The sequence below is a fragment of the Nelusetta ayraudi genome, unplaced genomic scaffold, assembly GCF_046127955.1.
Source record: "Nelusetta ayraudi isolate G7.1 ecotype Tasmania unplaced genomic scaffold, CSIRO-AGI_Nayr_v1 ptg000097l, whole genome shotgun sequence".
NCBI classification, from domain to species: Eukaryota; Metazoa; Chordata; class Actinopteri; order Tetraodontiformes; family Monacanthidae; genus Nelusetta; species Nelusetta ayraudi.
In genome coordinates this window covers 2,675,509-2,697,151 of record NW_027466147.1, presented here as the reverse complement: position 1 = coordinate 2,697,151, position 21,643 = coordinate 2,675,509, and the positions used below count along the sequence as shown (strand labels likewise).

Below are 21,643 nucleotides of genomic sequence, written 5' to 3'. Positions count from 1 at the left end.
CCGAGGAGTACCACAATCCTCGGTACGACGGCGTTTGAGCTCAGAAGTTTGTGTTATTATGCGGCATTAAGCTTCACTGTGATGCATTCAAGTCAATAGCAATCTCCTCATAACTCTTTTCTATTGAGTGATGGTCTTCCTGCACTTGATGATGTCAGGTATGAAACCTAATCCATCGTATGCATCCAGCAAAGGCCGCCGACACTGCCTGAGGTCTGTCAAAGAGTCGCGTGGTGTTTAATATGGAAGTTGCCTCATATATTTTCCCTTGTGGCAAAAAGTTACAAGAGTCGTCACTGGGGATTTAAAATAATCTTGTTATTTGTTACATAGAAGAAAAATAATACTGTTTTTTTTTGTGTGTGTCTCTCCGTCCCAAATTCACACATTCACACAAAGCTCAGTGAAGTGACGTCATCCTTTTAAACAAACAAACAAACAAACAAACAAAAACTGCCTGTTCTTTTAAAAGCTTGATGCACTAATTCTAAAACATGTCAAAAATCAATCAAGTATCCGTGGCTTTCTTTCTTTATCGTTAGTTTGTAGAAGCTTCAGTCGCTGTATTGTGTGGAATGACTGTGTAGCCTAAAAAATGTTGTGCTTGCATTTTTCCTTCACATCTTCCAAGATTTGGGGAAAAAACATTTTTAGTGATTGAAATGATTAAAAAGATACTTATTATGTCGGCTCCCGTTATTCTTGTTTAAATATTCATATTTTAAGCTCTGTTCCCTTCATATTTCAGCTGCCTTTTTTTTTTTTTTAAACATTTGCAAACATTTCACATAATAGGTCTATTATCAAAATGCTATTAGTTTGGAGTTTCATTGCGTTTTGTTTGTTTGTTTGTTTTTTACATTTTCAGATGTGTCCCGAAAGAGGGGTTGGATAATCAACAACTTAATTTTATGAATAGTTTTAATGATGGTTAGAGTCGACAAAGCCTCCTGGTTAGCTTCATGCTAGCGGGTAGCAAGCTTTTAAAAGCTTCATGAACCTGAAGGTAAGTTTTTTTTTTATTAAGTTGAAGATTTTAAGGTGTAACTAAATTTAATATTGACCTCCCCATGGTGGTAAGTCCAAAAAAAAAAAAAAAAAAAAGTGAATTACTATTATCTGATGGATGGATGGTTGCTTGCAAGGAACGTAACTCCGCCACACTATCCTTTTTTTCTTTTCTTTTTTTAAAGTTAAGATAAAATTAACCCTACCCTACTATTAGGCAAACATATGACATTTAGTGGATCATTCAGTTGTCTTTCACAGCGAGCACTTCCTATTCATGCTGTGGAGCCCCCATGGATCAAGACATTTTTTTTGACTTGAATTATCAATAGGCCAGATGTCTCAAATGTTAACTTTGCTCGAGAAGAGCCGTTGAACACGATAAAGCACAGTGAGTGTCCCGGTCAGGGTCAAACAGAGGGTGGTGTTGGAAACATCGCACCAGAGACAATGAAAACTCTCTGTAGAGGCGTGACGAGTGAAATTATACTTGCACAGACTTGACTATCCGCTCTGTGCATCGGTCGTTCCTGTTCATCTCCAGCGGAGAGCAGCAATCAGCTCGGAGGAATGAATGGGAGCAGGCTGGGTGTCAGCAGAGCAAGAAGGAGGATACGTCACATGGCAGGATGCAACCCAGCAGTAGCTGCTGCTGCCTCTCCACTAATCACACAACATAACTAGCTAGTCCGAGCCTGCGGTGCAAGCTAACCTTGCCCGCAACACCGCACGAATTCGATCTGTCGCATTTCCGCAATTGTAAATTTTGTACAAAGCAGATGTGCTCATAGATCGGGGTTGCGCATAGTTACCCGTGGCCTCGGCTCCTATCCATCTGATAGAGGCTATTTTGGCGAGCTGACGAGAGCAAAATTCTGCCTTGGCTAGCATCAGGCTAGCCAGCTAGCTAGCTAGCTACTTCCGTCGCCAACAGTAGTTGGCTAGTTAGCGAGCTGTGCTCGTTTGCGTCATGGACGAACTAGTCGTGGAAGTGAGAGGAACAAGTGGAGCCTTTTTCAAGGTACGCAAGCGACTCTTGAGCCTCGCCACCTTCAAGTCGTTGTTTTTTCATCGTCGCGCGGCACGGGAGCGTCGGGCTAAACGGTGCTTGTTGTGTTACGGTTAGCCGGGATACCTGGCTGTGTATCCCCCGCCGGGCCTCGGTGCTTCTGTTCGGGCTGGAAATGTGTAAACAAAAACTGACGCGTTGCTAATACTCAAACGCGAGAGCCACCAGCGATTTGTTGTCGGATTGATTGATTATTTGATCGATACATTGTTCGATTGATTACTTTTATTTGTCGGAATTCCTCCTGGAAATGTGTCATCCGAGAGACACCTGTTTCTCACGCTTACAAGAAAATCCCCACAAAGCAAATGCCTCAAAAAATACAACATATAAAAAAAAACAAAGCCATAACTCGGAACACCAGACAAGATATAAAACATCAGACATGAAATGTGCAATACAAAGCAAAGCATCCAAGTGGCTGTGGCGCCTCCATTGAGCTTTATTGGTTGATGAAGGTGGTTGCAAAGCGTCCTGGTGATTGTTTCACTTTCAATTCGCCTGTGAAGGTTCTCAGTCATCCAGGGGCGTCTTGAGGTAGAAGGGTTGAGTTCGGGCAACTGGGCTTTTGTTTTGTGATCTTGGAAGACGTTTCGCCTCTCGTCCAATGGGCTTCTTCAGTTCTTGTTCAGTTCTTCTTCACTTCTTCAAGATCACAAAACAAGTCCAGTTGCCCGAACTCAACCCTTTTCACTTTTAATCTGGCGTCAAAGCTGCCTGCGAAGTGGCGGTAAGAGGTCGGTCTGTGTGTGTGTGTGTGTGTGTGGGGGGGGGGGGGGGGGGGGGGGGGTGTTATTGGTACGTGATGGCTGAGAGTGTGGGGTGCGAGAGGAAAGAAAGTTGGATTTCCACCTCGTCAGAGCCTCTATTATTATTTGTTGCCGTTGACTTTCTCACATGAATTTGTGTTTGTTCATATTTTTCACGTGCAAGGTGTTGCTGCCACATGATCACCACGTGATATTCCTAGGTAATTAAGTGAACTCTGCCAATGTGCAGAGAGGGGTTGTAAAGTAAGAAGCGGTGGCTCCTGCACTTTACTGCTGACTGTCCGGAAGCTCAGCGTGCTGAGCAGACTTGCAGTGAGGCCTCTGATCCCATCAGGGTAGCAATTAAACTGATGGGTTTTCTTCTCTCCACGTGTTGGGATGGAGATCTGAACGGGAGGATCTCCAGGGAGCACAATGGACACCCGGCCAGGGGTCTGGTTTCTAACTTGTGAGAGGTATCAGCGCCTTTAGTGACATCAGCAGGGGCTGGTTTCCAGAGATGGAAAAGTTTTGTTGTTGTTTTTTTTTGCTCAAACTTCCTGTAAAGGAGAGCAGTGAAAGAAAGACAGGAGGATTTTTTTTTCTCTTTTCTGGTGAGGAAAACCAACCAAAGTTGCTGTTGCCCGATTTCTGCCACCCGGCAATTCTGACCTTTGACCCCTCCTCGACATCAACTGCACATTTTCCTTCACAGTACATATTGGATATTTCCATAGATGTGTGCACCACTGTATGGTAGTGCTGATACTCATGCATGGTAGTGCTAACACTCAGACCAGCCAGCCTGGCCACCAACAACCACGTCAGGTTCAGATTCCCCCTAAATCACTTTTCTTCCCCATTCTGACGCCTGCTTTGAACTTCAGTGAGTCATCATGACCGAATGATGCACTGAGTTGTTGGCACGTGATTGGCCCTAGTAGCGAGTTGTGTTGACGACCAACTTCTCGCTGACTCGGTTGCATTAGTACTGTGACTCTCGGATTGCAGGCGCTGCCGCCTGGTTAACCGAACTTTCGAGGCGTTTGTGGCACGGAAATATCTGAAAATGAATCATCTCCATCTTTCGGTGCCAATTTTCAATATTCAAGAAAGTGGACGTCTGTCAGCCAAACATCATTTGTCCCACGTGTGTCAACATCTAAAGTCACTGGCTTTCACATTATAGAGGAGTGAATTATCTATCTATCTATCTATCTATCTATCTATCTATCTATCTATCTGTCTGTCTGTCTGTCTGTCTGTCTGTCCTTCTGTCTATCTCTATCTATCTATCTATCTATCTGTCTATCCTTCTGTCTATCTATCTATCTATCTATCTATCTATCTATCTATCTGTCTGTCCTTCTGTCTATCTCTATCTGTCTGTCTATCTATCTATCTATCTATCTGTCTGTCTGTCTGTCCTTCTGTCTATCTCTATCTATCTATCTATCTATCTATCTATCTATCTATCTATCTATCTATCTATCTATCTGTCTGTCTGTCCTTCTGTCTATATCTATCTGTCTATCTGTCTATCTATCTATCTATCTATCTATCTATCTATCTATCTAATGGTACCCAACCTGTACCCATCCAGTGGTTTTACTGAGAGAAAGCCACCTCGCCACAGCTGACAACACTGCCGGCGAACTACCTCGATGGCGTGGCAGTAAAAGTTCTGGATTCCCTGAACAGGCATTGGGTTTTGTGTGCCGCCTGAAATCTTTTCCTGTTCCCTCCTCCTCCGTCACCTCGGCTTTCTCTGCTCGAGGCCGCTCGCTGTCACTGAGCTCAGCCACCTGGGACGGTGGCGGCTCCCTCCGATATACCGTTCACATTGCCAAGTGCGAAGTGATGGTACATGGCGTGTAAAATATACTGCAGTTTTAGCAGCTCTCGGCAACGTGCGCGTTGATCTCGATATGTTGTTAACATCCTGATACATTGTGCTGCTCTAACGTGCAATAACAAACTGCTGGGTTTGATTTCTTCTCTGTTGATTTATCCCCCAGGCAGTTGGCCCAGTTAAACACTTATCATCTCGCCATGCTTCTGAATACTATCGCTATCACACTGTGCTTTATTGAATCCGCTCCCAATTGAAGCGGTTTCCTATTTTGTCGCTGCGCTCATATTTTCTTTTTTTTTTAACACTTCTCGGGCTCAGAAGGAAAAGAAAAGATGGGGGAATGGGAATAGATGGATCGCCATGCAGATGTTGGCTGCAGTTACAGTGCAGTTACAGTGCAGTTACAGTGAGAGTGCGATGCTTCACTTCCCCTAGCAGCACTGAAAACCGAAAACGCCGCTGTTGCCTCCCTATCAAACCGATGCTTCGTGGTTTGGGAGGCGACAAATACAAGGTGGCCTCCTTGACGGAAGATGTCATGGCAGCACCTGGCCTGAAGGGGTCGCCATTTTTTTTTTTTACTGTACATTTGGTTTCCAGAGCTCGTGTTGGAAAACTGCTGTCTGTCGGAATTAAGAAAAAATTGCAATTTCATGTGTCCTGAATCACCCAGCTGTAATTGTAGTCCACTTCCTGCTTTTGGTTAGCTAGTTTTGGTTTGCTAGTGGACTGAGAGCTATGTTTTTGAGGTGGAGCAGAGTTTCTGTTTCTGCTTCTATCGGGCGTTCACACCTCCACAAACTGAACAGATTCTCCCAGCAAACTAAACCATGGGTGTGTTTAAACAAACATCCTCGATCCAGAATGACAGCCCTTTGAATTCCACAGGTCACGGTCGGATTGCTGCTGCTGCTCATTTTCAGAAGCTCTTGATTTGAAAGATTTGACTCCTTTCCCTCCGTTCCAGTCTGCTGTCAGCTCCCTGAGCCCCCCCCCCCCTAGCAGACCAGGCTCTTCACTGCGCTCCTATTTTCTTCAAGGCATCGCATGTCCTACTTGTTCTACTTGACACACATAGGCAGGCGTCCGTGCAGAGCCCAACTGGAGGCCCCGGCCAGAATCCTCCGAGAACGACCAATTTGAGCCGTTCGGTGCCAAAAGCACGGACCGGGCTCAGGCTTAGAGCTCAGGATTATAATCTTTAAAAAGCTTCATGCCAGTTTAAGCAATAGTAGTGTCAGACTGTGTGACAATTTCTCCATTATTCTCACCCCCTTCTGCCCTCCTACAGGCCTTTGTGAAGGACGTCCACGAAGGCTTGGTCACTGTGGCATTTGAAAACAAGTGAGTGATCCGACACGTCAGCGACGCAGCAATGTGAATGTCAGTGAAGAGATTCTCACGTGCGCCTTTGCCAACGTGTCTTCCCTCCTCCTCCGTCCCAGCTGGCAGCCGGAGCGTCAGATCTCCTTCCAGGATGTGCGTTTCCCACCGCCCACGGGCTCCTGCAAGGAGATTAACGAGAACGACGAGGTGGAGGTGGGTCCCGGTCCCGGTCACTGCGCATCGCCTCGGACCGCTCACAGAGCATCACGAGGGCCCGAGGCAGAGAGTTCTGGTTGTATGGGGTGGGGGGCTGTGCAATGAATCGATTTTAAATCGAAATCAGATTTTTTTTTTAGTCGTAAAGATGTTAAATAGAGGGAAATCGCAAAATGGATTTTCCTCTTTCATGCTTCCAGGTTGGCGCCTCTTGGGTCCCGTAGTCCCAAAATTGAGTTTTCAGAAAAATCAATCAATCGGGATTTCATTTTTGACCAAAAATAGATGTATTCATTTTCAAAATCAAATATTTTTTTTTATTTTATTTTTTTATTTTTTAATATTTTTTTACCAGCGATGTGTTTGTGCGATGTCTATTTTTTTTTAGACATGAATGTATGTTATTTACATACACAGCTGTAGAAGTGACTGTGTGTGTGTGTGTGATGTCAGGTGTATTCCAGGGCCAATGACAAGGAGCCGTGCGGATGGTGGCTCGCCAAGGTTCGCATGGTGAAGGGAGAGGTGAGACACCCTTGCATCAGAAAGACAAACTGGAGAATTGTGTCGATCAGCGCCCTCTCTGAATCATCACACCTGTCACCTGATCAGCTGTTTCCAGCAAATTGCATCTGTCTGACTGAAGTTGACCTTCTTCTCTCTTCCCAGTTCTACGTCATCGAGTACGCCGCATGTGACTCCACATTAAGCGAGATCGTCGAGCTGGATCGATTACGACCGGTCAACCCGAACAAGCCGACCACAAAAACCACCTTCATCAAGATCAGGCTGGACGTGCCGGAGGACCTGCGGCAGATGTGAGTGTCGCACACATCTGCTCCTCCAGTTCCTCTTGAATGGCGCTCAGTGTGGAAACCTTTCATCGGGTGTTTGAGACGTAGTAAACGAGTAAGACGAGTAGCGGAGAAAATGATTGACGCGACTGAACTTTGACTCCATAGTTGAAATGCTTTGTAAGTGATGTGTGTTGTGAGTGATGTGTGTTGTGAGTGATGTGTGTTGTGAGTGATGTGTGTTGCGTCGCTGACAGGTGCTCGAAGGAGTCGGCGCACAAAGACTTTAAGAAGGCGGTGGGGGCGTTCAGCATCACCTACGACTCTGAGAAGAAGCAGCTGGTCATCCTGGTGAGTTGCAGATCCCTCCCGGAGCTCCAGGTGACGCCGTGTCGCATCGTTTAGGCCGGCGTTTCTCAACTGGTGGGTCGAGACCCAAAAGTGTGCCACGGCTTTGTGGATTTCCCTTTTCTTTTTCTTTTTTTTAAAAGGGATTTTAAAATATGTTTATTCGTAGAGAAAATGTTGGGCCTTTATTTTGCAGGACACACAATTCAATTCAATAATGAAAATTATTTATTTACTAGACATGATAGAAAGTGGGCTTTAGTTTTTAGAATAAATTTGGGTCGCAACTTCATGAAAAGGAAAAAATGTGGTTCCTGAGACTCCACCAGTGGTTGTCCACCAGTGGTTGTCCACCAGTGGTTCTCCACCACTGGTTCTCTCTCCACTGGTTCAGAGGACAATCCCATGATTCTCTCAAGCCTGGCGTCGTCTTTGCCCAAACTCTGTTTCTTCTTCTTCTTCTTCTTCCAGTCGGTGAATGAGGTGACCACCAAGAGGGCGAACATGATGAACGACATGCACTTCAGGAGCCTCCGCACCAAACTGTCTCTCATGCAGAGGAACGAAGAGGCCAGCCGACAACTGGAGGTACGCACGCCTAAAATCGTGCTGGCAGGGTCGAGTAGTGAGGCTCGGTTCATCCCTGCGGTTGTGTTGTAGTCTTGGTCTCCAGGCAGCCTGTTTAGGGCTCTCGTCACGGACTCGGAGGCATCTTTACTGTGTCTGGTCTCAGTCTGGGACTGAACGGACTCTGGGTTTTTGATCAAGAGACTCGGTGGGGACTCAGCCAACACTACAGTGGCAGAATAGAATCCAGCTGCTGCATTGTTACGCTCTGTTTGTGACACTCCCCCGTATTCCTGGTTGATTAGATTTTTAGAAAAGAACGTCTTTATTAATCCCACACTGGGGAAATTTGCATCTTTATGAAGCAAAGTTATTATTATTATTTTTTAAATGTTTCAAAATATGTGACAAAGCAGCAAAATGTTACATTTTTCTTATTTTTTTCTTCCCTCATCCCCCCCTGCACGTCTGCTTCGGCAGAGTTCCAGACAGCTGGCGTCGCGGTTTCACGAGCAGTTTGCAGTGCGTGACGACCTGATGGGCCTGGCCATCGGCACTCACGGGGCCAACATCCAGCAGGCGCGCAAGGTCCCCGGCGTCACCAACATAGACCTGGACGAGGAGACGTGCACCTTTCACATCTACGGAGAGGTGGGATCGCTGGGATCGCTGAGCCACTGCTGTAGAGACAATGTCCCAGCATCTGGGTTCTTTTTACTGAGCAATTTCACAAATGTCCCCCACACACCGGGGACTCGATGTTTCCCCCCATTCTTTCTGTTTTTCCTCTTCCGCACTACATTGTCTTTAAAATTGACATGACACTTGTTCTGTCTTTGCTATGAATCAGAAGACAAAATAAAACCTTTTTGTCAACACAGACAAAGATGTTTTTCTTTGCTGCATGATTACATATATTTTGCTCATATATTTTAAAAAAATTGAAAAAAATGCGGTGTGTCCAAACTCCCAAACGTCCAAAATTTAGTTTTACGCTGTCAATAATGTCACAAATAAACAAAATTCCAAAAAAAAAAACAAAACACAGAAAAAAGGGAACTGAACTTTTCAATTTCTGCAGATTTGAACTCAGGGGGGGGGGTCTTTTCTCCCCCTCCTCCCAGGTGTATATGAGCATCTTGTTTTTTCATGGAGCGTCTGTTTATGCTTTGCTCTCCATCGCAGGACCAGGATGCCGTTCGCATGGCCAGGAGTTTCCTGGAATTCTCTGAAGACGTCATCAAAGTTCCCCGGAACTTAGTGGGTGAGTGAACCTCTCCTCCAGGCAGTAAAGAAACATTTCTAGGACTGATAGTTTTTTTTTTTTTTTTTTGTATTTCACCTCCTGTAGGTAAGGTGATCGGGAAAAACGGCAAACTGATCCAGGAAGTGGTCGACAAGTCCGGGGTGGTGCGGGTCCGCATCGAGCCGGAGAACGACAAAAAGCCCACGGCGGCGGCCGTGGCTGACGAGGTGGGTAGCAAATGGAAAGGAGCGCCTTTGGTCCTCGTACTTTGTCATCAGACTGAAGCCTTGTGTTGTGTCAACCTCTCAGGGAATGGTGCCGTTCGTGTTTGTGGGGACCAAGGAAAGCATCTCCAATGCCAGAGTACTGCTGGACTACCACCTCAACTACCTGAAGGTGTGAACCGTCACCACTTAGCACAGCATCAGTTTGAAGATGTTTTTAGTTTGAAAGGGAACGCGGCCTCAAGGGGGCGCCCAAGTGTCCTCTTTTGTTCCTGTCCTCAGGGCCGGATAACTGTGAGGGTTCTTTCAAAATAAAGCTTCCGACATTTGATATATGATTTTTTTTTTTTATTGGTAAAAGCTGAATATACTGCCCATAAACACATTCATAAAATTGTATACTCACAGGACAGTAAAAGTACTTAGGGTTTCCTACCCATAGAATGGGTCCCATGTAGGTCAATGTAGCTCACTGGCAAGCTCAAGAGGGGGAGGGAGAGTGAAAGAGTGCTGCAATGTAAAATATAACCACTTGATGTCGCTGTTTCTTCGATAAAATCTCCAGTTATTACACACTGCACCTTTGGTGCAGCTTACCAAACCAAACTTGCCAATCAATTCGCTGTGGTGGCTTCTGTTAGCATACGCACACTTGTATTGATTAGCCAGGTTAGTTTTGCTCAGAACTAAGCTGCGGTGAAGTAGGAAACCGAAGTGGAGCAAAGTGAGCCTTCAGGCTGACAGAGTAAAGACGTGATGCTGTAGCATGAACTACAGTCATCATAAAGAAGCACTCAAAAGAAAGTGTGAATATTATCATGTCGTCATTTTTCCAAGTTATAGGCCATGTTGAGTTTTACAATCCCTGTCTGGGAAGTAGTAGGCGGGGGTTTGTGTTCGTCCTTCTTGTCACGGTGCAAATTTTTGAGTCTTGGGATTAAACAGAGTTGACCCAGTTCCACTTTTTAGTTACCCACACTGGATGAGCTCCATTGATTTAGGTTATCCAGCAAAGCTTTGAAAGCTGACAAGGCTGTGATGTGGGTGCGGGAGTGGAATGGGGGGGGTGCACGTAATTAACACAACTCTTTGTAAGACGCCTAGTTTGTGTTGGTGTACAACCACTGGGAAGTAATGTGATTAGCAGCCCAGGCAGCACAAAAAGGAGGCTTGGGTGTCATTAAAATATTTGGACACAATGCCAACTTTGATACCTTGGTTGGATTTTTTTTAAAACCAGCATGATCAGCAACTAAAATACATTGCTGTCACGGCGTAAGATGGATTGCTTAATGCAGTGTAATGACAGAGTGGAACCAAAACAACCCGGGCCTCATCAGGCTTCCATCGAGGTGGCAATATAAAAAGCGTCAAACTCGCGCGGTCCTAAAAATTGATCACAGTTCTGCCTGTTTTGGTGTCCGTACACAGAGCATGGCAACGGCGTGACATTTGGTGGAGGTGGCCCCTTCAAAAATTCTCTGTGCAGGAAAACCCCCCCGATAGTGTGTGCTAGCGTAAACAGCTGTAGGCCAAACACTGGCCTGCCTCTGTTAAAGAGACACTGGAGAAACAATGGTCCAGTTCTAATACTGAAATGAAATCCGTTTGCATATATTGCCCGTAAATACATTGATAAAAGTATATATTTGCAGTACAGCAAATGTAATTTGGTTATATAAGAATATACATATGTCAAGGGTCTTGCGCCCAGTTAGCTGCCATCTTGCAACACCCTATATCTAAGGAAGCCTGGTGTGGACAATCCAGGGCGCCTCACAGCGCGTTTCATAATCGAGGTGACTGCTCGCGTCTTCAAATAAACCAACAAAGAAGAAGGTGGACCGTGTATCCAGATTTGGGTGCGCAGGCCACCGTAGTTCACCGGCAAGCTCAGGAGAGGGAGAGTGAAAGAGCACCGCAATCTAAAAAGTAACCACTTGATGTCAGTGTTTCTTTTTCGAAATATACATATATAATATACACACTTATCCTTTAACCCCACGAATACTTCAGACTGTATGTTTTTTTATATGGGCTGCCTGTGACAGACCTCACAGAGGTCACACAGGTCCTTCAAAATCAAAAGACACTCCAAGAAAACTGGAGCTGCCAACTTAAAGACACGAGCCCTCAGCCTAGCCTAGCCTAGCCTAGCCAAGCTAAACCTAGCCTAGCCGAGCTCGGCTTAGCTTCTTTCCACATCTCCGCAGAACTCTCAGTGTCTTCAGTTGAATCTCCAACCTGTCTCAACCTCTCCACTCTGCAGGAGGTGGATCAGCTCCGCCTGGAGCGCCTTCAGATCGACGAGCAGCTGCGGCAGATAGGAGGGGGAGGTGTGGGAGGCGGGGCCGGTCCCCGGGGCCTCAAAGACAAGACCTACGTGTTCGATAATGGCATGGGCCCGGGCATGGGCAGAGGAGCGGGAGGAGGCGGTGGCGGAGGAGGGAAGCCCTACGCCGGAGGCGGAGGAAGAGGCGGCCGAGGGCGCAGAGGAGGAGGAGCGTCGTCCTTCGCCTCAGGTGGGCGCAGAAAACTCAACTCGTGCAGAATTTGAACCATTTGAAGAAAGGATTGTTTTTAAAACACTTTGCTTTTACAGAACTAAAGTGTGAATGCTTAGATTTCAGTACTCACCCATATTGATACTGAGCACTTAATAAGGCCATTGCACATTATGGAATTACGCCCCCTGGTGGGCAACTCAACCCTGGGATCGGTACCAACAGACTAGAATTGAACACAAAAATGAATTACACATTTTGCCTAAGTAGAGCAACAAAAAGTAGTGCAGAGAGAAGGAGAAAGGATATTTGTTAATGCTGTACTGCACTGCATCGGTCCGCCCAGGCACCAACTCAGAGGCGTCCAACGCTTCAGAAACGGAGTCGGACCACAGGGACGAGCTCAACGACTGGTCCCTGGCGCCCACCGACGAGCTGATGACGGGCGGCGGGAGCCTGCCCAGGCGGACGGATGGGAGGAAGAGGGGAGGACCAGGAGGAGGAGGAGGGCTGAAGGGGCGAGGAGGTCGAGGGAGAGGAGGCTACAAAGGTCAGCGGCAACGATCGACTCGGGTCTTCTGAGTGTGTGTCAGAGCATTTGTGTGAACGCCTTTGATGAGATTGTGTGTGTGTGTGTGTGTGTGTGTGTGTGTGTGTGTGTGTGTGTGTGTGTGTGTGTGTGTGTGTGTGTGTGTGTTTTCTCAATCAGCTTTCAATTTGAGTCTTTATTAGTTTTCCTACTTCATGTGATCATGGAAATGAAGCTCATTATGAAAGTGTCTCGTAGAGATCAAGATAATCGTTGCAATTATATGATAAGAACTTTCAGAACCGGAGTCTGCTATGCTTTTTAATGGAAGTGTGTATGAAAATATATTTGCTACAATGTTGCGGGCAGCCGTTGAGTGATGAGAACAGGATGGGAGGGCAGGATGGAGAAGATGCTGAAACCGCCTTGTGAAAGGCTGATTGTTTCCTTATTAGAAAAAAAAAAAAAAAAATGTACAATGTTGAGACTCACAAGTCCTGTGTGGTTCAGGAGACGACATGCAGTGGGGGGAGCCGCGGCCTCGCCACATGAGAGACCCCAAGACAAGAGCGCCAGAAGACAGTCTGCAGGTAAAAGACACACACACACACACACACCAAGACCATACAACCCATTTAAAACACTACTAGCCACACACACACACACACACACACACACACACACACACACACACACACAGATAACAAATAACTTGGATTAACACAAAAAGTGGTGTATAAACACTGTATAATACAAAGCTATAGAAAGATATAGGATGTATACATCTTAGCCCCACCTCAATGAATACACCTCATAATACCATGACACCATGGTCCATGCAGACTCACACTTCAACATTACATCCCCTCAATGTGGGACAGCTGAGCAACTAAGATCAGGAATGCTGTCAAAACTCTAAAATGTAAGGCAGCGTGTAGGCAGTGTGTAGACATAGTTCCTCCCTAGCAGACCACAGAGGAGATTTACATGTGAACATATTGATGATTTACATACTTACGAAAATAAAAAAAACAACTTTTCTGAGTATTTTAGGCCCTTTTTTTTCCCCGAGTACTTCTACATAAGATCCAAAAATTCCCTCCCGCAGATCCGTGTGGACAGTAACAACGAGCGCAGCGTGCAGCACTCATCGGGGCCCCGCCCCTCAGGCCCGGGCCCCTCCTCCTCCTCGCCCCCGTCCCAGGGCGCCGCCGTTGCCGCGGCCGATAGTGGCGCCCGCCAGCCCCACCACCAGAGAGCCATCAGGGAGCGCGGCGGGGGCGGCAGCAGCAGCGGCGGCAGCAGCAGTGGCGGTGGTGGCGGCAGCAGCGGAGGCAGCGGAGGGAGCGGCGGCAGCGGCAGCGGGAGCGGCAGCGGCAGCGGCGGGATGAAGAAAGACAAAGCGGACGGCCCCCCGCTGGTCAACGGAGTGTCGTAGGTCGGCCTCGCCGAAAGAACTTCTCGCCCCAGAGACTCGCACATGCAGCCACAGCCACAACCGGATCACACACACACACACACACACACACACACACACACACACACACACACACACACACACACACGAATCACCGTCAGTTGTCTCTCGCTGTCTTTCGCTTATTTTCTTTCTCTTCTTTTTCTCCATCTTTGTCAAATGCACACGCTCACACATCTGCTCGGCACTGGAAGATCTGAACTGTCGCCCCGCGGGCCGACCGGAGGGGTCCGGGACCGGGCCGCTGAGCTCTCTCCCGCCAGCCGTGCTGGTCCCGGCACCTCGCCACGTCCTCCTCGGAGGCGATGGATGGATGAAAGCACTTTGTGGACACGAGGAAACGAGGAAGAGTGATTTGACTCCTCTGTGAGAGGCATTAACTCCAAACGCGCTCCTTCGAAACACTCGGCAAAGTCAGATAATTGTTTACTTTGTGGGGTTTTGTTTTTTTTAATGACCTCTATTGGATTTTTTTTCTTCTCTTTTGGATATGCTTGAACTTCAGGAGAACGAACCCAGTCTACAAAACCCAGGAATGAATTGGTGGACAGACAGGATGAGATGCGTTCCCTCCCAATTGCTGCTTCCGCTTCCGTCATTTTTTTTTATTATTTTTCTTTTTTTTTTTTTTGATATTTCTCTGGATTAATCCTTCACATCCGACAAATCATTGAACATCTTCTGAGTGCATTTCCACCAGGAATTAAAATTGTACATTGAAAAAAAGGGAGGCTTTTGGAATGGGTGCTGGTGTTCCTTTATTTGTTTTTGGGTTTTTTTTTTTCCTGGAAAAAAAAACAAAACAGGGGCCAGTTTGAGGTCGGTGGCTTCACTGAGGACTCTGAGTGAGTGAAGCCACTGATGGTGAAGGAAAACTGAATTTCAGACAAGGACACTCTGGGCCTCCAGCCTGCTCTGGAAAAGAGGTAACTTCAGTACACGAGTCCGTGTCCTGAACGTAGTCTTGAAGGTTCTCTTAACTAACATAACTGTTCTCAGTTTTATAAACACTCATTTAGTTTGTGTCACCCACATTTATGATGTTTTTTTTTCCTGTATCTCCTTAGAAACAACTTTAGAGCTGATTATCTTAAGTTTGCGTCAAAAACGGCTTTGAAAACGCTTTGTCCTCCTGACGATGACTCCGTGGATGAAGAGGCTGGGGGGGGGGGGGGGGGGGCAGGAATTTCCTCCTACTTTGGGAGATCATTTAAAGCTTCATCTCGATGCTGTTTTCCCCTTCTTCTTTTTCCCAGGACGGCTTCCTGAAAACGGTACGACGTTAGTCGCAGTGCTGTCCGTCTTTCTTCCTCCCAGTCCGTCAGATGTGATGAATAAAACAGGGTACCAGGGTTACTGCAACAGAACTGAACACTCCTCTTCCTGCTTGTCCGTGTGAATTAGACGTCGTCGAATGTCCTCTCCAAAATTGACCCTTCGTGCCGCAGCAGTCCAGCAAGGCAAAGTGTAGGAATTGTGAAATTGCCCCCCCCCCCAAAAAAAATAGTCCAGCGTGTTTTTGTCGCTCGCATAAGGAAGGAACCCCTCTGTGCCTCTAAGCAGCGTGAGCGAGTGCTGAAGGGGAAAACGAAAGATTTTTTTTTTTTTTTTGTATCAAGTCTTCAGCCATCGGAAATCCTGTGCTCTCCTCTGCCGTCTTAAACGCCTGTTTCATTTCCTGAATCCTGGCTCCCCACTGCGTTTAAAGCAACGTCCAGACCAAGAAACCTCTCCAGTCGAGGTTCCATTCCTTTGTCGTTTTTTTTTACCCACCCTGTCTCTTAACGTACATTGTCGAGTCTGCCCTAAAATTGTAGCAAATGGTTGTAGATCCCTGACCAGAACCCCCATCCAGAACCCCCATCCAGAACCCCACTGGCAGATAACGACTCTTACTGCATTTGATTTATTCCCTTCACCTGGTTTGGACCAAAATTTGATACACGTTGCTGATTTAAGATGTTGATGATTGAATTTGTCCCAAAAACCAATAAGGTCAGGTACCAATTGTCTAAGAAATTTCATGCTGGAGCTTTGCGGCACGTTTGCAGCCAACGTGGTCTAAAGAGAAGAAACTGTCCCGTCATCAAAGTGGCTCATTCTCCTGCTTCCAGGCCTCCAGACAGCAGAGAAAGCTGATAAACAAAACAAAAAAAAAAACGGAACCGTGTTCATTTCTGCCATCCTAAGTTGGTGCGTCCAACACCTTGGCCACTCTCTTCACTAACCTGCATGGCTGTGTCCTCCATGGCACCTTCTGCTAAATAAGTCCCATACAGTCTAGGAGGCATACCTTTAGAGGTCGTATACGTACATTTTCAGTTGTCCTGAATTGTATCTTGAAGTCAACGCGACTGTGATGACCGAAGACGGGCTCGTGTATTGTACGTTTGTAGCTCCGTGATGGCGAGATGACCTGTTATAGCTTTAGATTGAGCTAAAACAAATGCTGATATACAAGAGAAAATGTGAAATGTAAAAAAAAAAAAAAAAAAAAAAAAAAAAATCGAAGCAAAAAAAGTTTGAGGTTTCTTTGTGCATTTATCGGCTTGTAAACCTGTCTCCTAAAATTACTTAGTGATGATTTTTTTCCCCCATAGGAATGAATCTGAGTCAGTGAAGTCTAGTATTCTGGCTAGAACGTTAGCTGAGGGTTTTCTGTTAGTATATTTGTAATTTTTTTTTTTTATTTAATTTTTTTTTTTTTAGGAATTAGTCGAGCCTCCTTGCTCACGAGGTGGTCTTAGTGTGAAGACGTAGCCTGAGTGCCCAAAGAGGCAACACAGTTAGTTGATTTTTTTTTATGTTTTTTTTTTTTTTTTTTTTAAAGCTCCATTTCAATTATTTTCTCGGCAAAATTTGGATGGAGACAATGTGCTGAAAACCAGTCATTGTCAAGCTACTGCTTCTTTGTTGCTGAGCCAGACTGACCCCCCCCCTACTATGTTTTCATTCGTAACATTTTTTTTTAGAGAGCATAGTGTAAAATTGGAATGCATTGCTCAACAATCCCGGACTTCTTAGCGCTACCACCGCACCCAGTCGAAATGACAGATGCCTTATTGATTACTCGTGGGGTGAAAAACAAACAATAAACAAACTAAAACTTCTCTGGATGTTACCGAGCTGCAAAATGCTCAGAGAAACCTCAGCGTATTTTGTGTGACATGTGCCTTTTAATTGTGGCTAGCATCACAACCTAGACATGTAAAATCAGGGATGACGGGGGAGACTTTGGGGAGCGGATCGCGAGGGGTTCGAGCGGGCGTCGGGCCGTCGGGCCGTCTCGAGGACGTGCGTTGGGGGAAGTTTGGCTCGGAGACTTCCCGCGGGACGACGCCTGCTTCGCTCGCCTGATCCGTCCCCGTCCCCCCCCTTACCTTACCCCCCGACGGTGACGGTGTGTGTATCCTTGTACAGTCATCAAACTTGAGTCAAACCGTAGCTTCCGACCTGGACCTCCGCGTGACCTGCGTGACGGATCCAGTTGCTTTTGTAGTCGTGTGCAATTTTATCGGCTGCGTTGGTTCCCTTTTGGTTCTGTTCTGTGTTCAAGTTCATGGGCAGCCATTTCTCTACACGGACCCCCCCCACTAACCCTTTATACACACACACACACACACACACACACACACACACACACACACACACACACACACCCCTCTGTTTTGATTTGAATTGTTGTCTAGAGACGCAACAAGTTGTAATCCAGTGAAAAGTTGAATTCCAGTCTTTCCCTCCCAGAGAGTAACACAACTATGACACCAAGGTTTAGCCAGGTCTTTTCTTAATCAGAGGTCCTTGTACCATTCTAGTCTTTAAATGCATGTATGTCCTTATTACGGACTGTGAGGACTCTCTGTAGGCTGTTTAAAAGAGAGAGAGAGAGAGAGCGAGAGAGACTTTGATATTTTTTGTGTTTCATTTCTCCTCAACCAGAGAGCTGGAGTCACATTTTGTTCCTCCAAGTCGGAGTCAGTGGAAACGTTTACTACTAGAAGAGTTCACAGTCACCACCTTAACTGTAAATGAGTCCTACAGCAGCGTTCTTTTCTCTTAGAGGTTCATCTGTAGTAATATCAGTTTCAGTTTTCTTTTCTTCACTAATCTCCTCGGAACTCTTTACTTTTGCTGTTTCCCCAGTCAGCGTTCTCTGCTCTGTGACAACCTCTATATTGTCAGTAGAGCATCGACAGAATGGAATTGCTTTGTATTGTAAAAAAAAAAAAAAAAATGAAATAAAAAACAAAAATGACAAAAAAACAACAATCCAGCAAAACTAAAACCTGGTGAGTAAAAAAATAAAAAAAATAAGGGAGGAGTGTGGCGGACTGTATATAATGATGTCATTATTTGTCTGAGAAAAGATTTGTACTATTGTTTAAAATGTGCACTTATCCTGATATTTTCTCTTTTTGCTGTTTAATATCAGTTAAATGCTAGAGCTCTTGATAATAAACTTAACGTGTGAGGAAAAAAAATCCCCGGTAGCAAGCGTGATGGTGGTGTGTGTTACATCTACGAAACAACAGTAAAATACAAAATATTACATAAGAACAAAAAAATATCAATGTATATATATATATATATACAGTTGAAACAATACGTTTCAGACTAACTGTAAATCTGTTTCTGGTCAGTTAGGATCACCAAAATGATTTCATTTTGCTGCAAAAGCCACAATAGTGAGAGAGAGAGAATTTCTTGGACAATTTAAAAAATAATACTTTTTTTGAAGTTAAAAGTTTGCATACACAAAAATGACTGTCTTTACACAACGTGGGGAAGCCTATGATGATGATGTCATGGCTTTGGAAGCTTCTGATAGGTTAACTGACAATATGTGATTTAATTGATGTATTAATTGAAACCATGGGGAAATTAAAAGAAATCAGCCAAGAAATCAGGGAGAGAATTGCGGAGCTCCGTAAGTGTGGTTCATCTTTGTATGCATATTCCAGATGTTTGAATGAAGGTGCCACGTACGTCTCTTTAAACATTTTTTTTTCCATAGGTATAAACACCATGGGAATGTACAGCCATCACACCACTCAGGAAGAAGGAGGCCGGCTCTGTGTCCCAGACGAATGTGTTTTGGTCTGAAATGTGCAGAATCAAACTCAGAACAAAACCCTAAAGACTTTGTGAAGATGCCGGCTGAAGCTGATAAGAAAGTGTTGTCATCCACAATGAAACTGGTCCTGCACTGACATGGACTGAAAGGCTACTCAGCGAGGAAGAAGACATTACTCCAAAAGAAACACACAAATGCCAGATTACAGGTTACAAATAGTCACTGGGACAAAGACCAAAGACTTCTGGAGACCTGGCCTGTGGTCTGATGAAACTAAAGTCGAGCCTTTAGGCCACAATGACCATCATCGTTACGTTTGGAAAAACCAGCTACGCTTTGCAGCTCCGGTGTCTCCCGGGGTTGAGTTTAAGATCTCACGAACATCTGTGAAAGTCGCCTGATTAATGCAAACGCAATTAACTTAAAAAAAAAGAAAAAAAAAAAAAAGTAATTTTCACTCGTGATAAACAATGTATCCACTAGAGGGTGCCAGTCTCACATACTTCGCCCCTTTCCATCTTCAGTTCTCACTTATCTCTGTCTTGCACTTTCAGTCAGTACTTCTCAACCCTAAAGGCTCAAATTTCATCAAAAACCAGCGGAATATTGTCTCAATAGGTTGGGAAAAAAATCGTATTTGCTGCGTTATTACTGCCACCCCATCTCCCCGTCGTTTTCTGAGGCTTTCTTTTGAGTGCAGAGTGAGAGAGAGAGAGAGAGAGAGAGAGAGAGAGAGAGAGTTGCCCCGCCCCTTTCATTGTAGTACTACGTTGAAAAATGGAGCGAGATCGACGTCTCAAGAGGAAAAGTGGAGCAGAGAGGGAGAGGCTCAAACAACTTAAGGAGTTAAAAGCTGTAAACAACTGACATGTTCTCATTTATATACTTTAAGCTCAATATCTACAGATATGCGGCATAAAATAAATAAATAAATAAATAAAAATCACATTTTTGAGTACAGAGCCAGCCCGCCTTGCGCTTGTATGCAAATTAGCCATGTGTGCGCGAAACAGAAGGAAGGTAACGTTGAAAAGTCATTATACTTTTGAATAAATAAATAAATAAATAAATACAAATCAATCGCACACTTTTGGGTTCACAGCCAAAAGGTGGCATTTGCAGAAGAAGAAAGTGCTAGTGAAGCTAACATGGTGGGCCCACTACATACCGGAAGTGAATGTCTTCTCCCACCAGGTGGCTCCCCAGGAGAAGTTGAGGTCAAAGAGCTTCCAGGAGGCGGCAGGTGTCGGGGTAACATCAGCTACAACTGCTGCTGCTGCTGCTGCCAACACAAGCACCAATAACTTGCCCCCCTGGTTGGACAATGATGGAGGTGGAGCAAAGGGAAGTCCGCGACCCTTGTCTTGACGTGGGCGTCGAATTAAGGCACGTTTGGTTTATTCTAACTCGAGGTAAGACGCTAGTTTTTTTTTTTTTTTTTTTTTTGTCGTTTTTCCCCCCAATATTTGCTGTGCTTATTACTTGCCGCGCATGAGTTGGGCGTGTGCGTGTGCGTGTGTCATTTCCGGGTTCTGTTTATGTAAGGCCTTGTGGTTGGCTGTGGTCGAGTGAAGCAGCCATGCGTTGGAGATGAAGGTGTGTGTGTGTGTGTGTGTGTGTGTGTGTGTGTGTGTGTGTGTGTGTGTGTGTGAGAGAGAGAGAGACACGCATAAATACACTTGTATATGTATATATTTGTATGTGTATATATGCATATGAGCATACTGTTTGTATGTACGTGTGCATGTACATGGGGTAAATGGGCTTTTTTTGTTTAATTGCACAATTGTCTTTACTGTATCTCAGTGAAAGCACAGTTTTTGCTTTTATATCTTTTATTTTTTTTGCTCTGCATGCATGACTTATTTTTTTGACAATGTCAGCTTATGTTTACCGTGGCAATAAAACTTTATTTAAATAGAAAATTTTAAACCGCTGGAGAGAGATCACCTGCCGTCGTGATACTTGGCTTGTTGTAGGATGTCTGTCAGCATCCGCCGTGGTGTTTTTTTTGTTGTTTTTTTTCATTTTGAGAAATGGACTGTTTGCACGGTAAGCTGAGTGTGCATTGTGTATGTGTTCAATGATGAATCTGTCCCATCATATTTGCTGTGGTGTAGATGGATGGTTTGGTAATGTCACAGGGTCGGTCCTACTGCAAGGTGCGCACCGATTGCGTGCAGATAGGCTTTACCTGGCATTTGCTCAGTCGATTGCTCTCGTGTGTGCCAGATTGCTGTTGTAGACAACAGTTGCAGACACAGCTGTTGTTGTGTCTGCAGTGTCACGCTCAACTTTGCCATCTCCTTGCATATTGCAATGTTAATAGGCCTGCCGCAAGTTGAGAAAATTTAGATCGGTGTTGGGCGCAGGTACAAGTGTACCAGCTCGCCTCAGTCGAACCGACTGTTCTCGCCGCAGCCGCTCCAGTCGCTGATCAAACAAAACCTCAAACGTCCACGAGGAAAACAACAAACAACTTGTTGTAATCTTCACGCTCCAAACGAGGAGGCTGGACAACAAACAAACAAACCACGAGCGGCTCTCAAAAGGCCCCCGACGTTCAGGTCCAGGCCGGAGTCGCTCATGTGTCCCCCCTCAAAAAACGCTGATGAACATGTGGCCCGTCGCTGTGAAACTGCACCAACCTATCCACT

The 21,643-nt window shown here is 45.4% G+C and overlaps 2 protein-coding genes across 2 annotated transcripts in view; both read left to right on the top strand.

The window, feature by feature from the left end:
• The first annotated feature begins 1,524 nt into the window (after positions 1-1,524).
• On the top strand, positions 1,525-17,018 carry fmr1 (fragile X messenger ribonucleoprotein 1). Its single transcript, XM_076048014.1, has 15 exons — positions 1,525-2,029; positions 5,973-6,025; positions 6,127-6,220; positions 6,677-6,748; positions 6,893-7,041; positions 7,275-7,368; positions 7,837-7,953; positions 8,413-8,583; positions 9,118-9,196; positions 9,284-9,405; positions 9,488-9,574; positions 11,672-11,924; positions 12,253-12,456; positions 12,946-13,025; positions 13,544-17,018. Exons 1-15 carry the CDS (start codon positions 1,979-1,981, stop codon positions 13,871-13,873), a joined length of 1,956 nt encoding a protein of 651 aa, XP_075904129.1. The 5' UTR covers positions 1,525-1,978; the 3' UTR covers positions 13,874-17,018.
• A 3,140-nt stretch (positions 17,019-20,158) lies between these two features.
• htr4 (5-hydroxytryptamine receptor 4) overlaps positions 20,159-21,643 on the top strand; it is a 106,079-nt gene continuing 104,594 nt past the window's right edge. Inside the window, exon 1 of the mRNA XM_076048015.1 lies at positions 20,159-20,398. Within this exon, the coding sequence (XP_075904130.1) occupies positions 20,311-20,398 (88 nt within the window). The 5' untranslated portion in view covers positions 20,159-20,310. The remainder of the gene's footprint in view (positions 20,399-21,643) is intronic.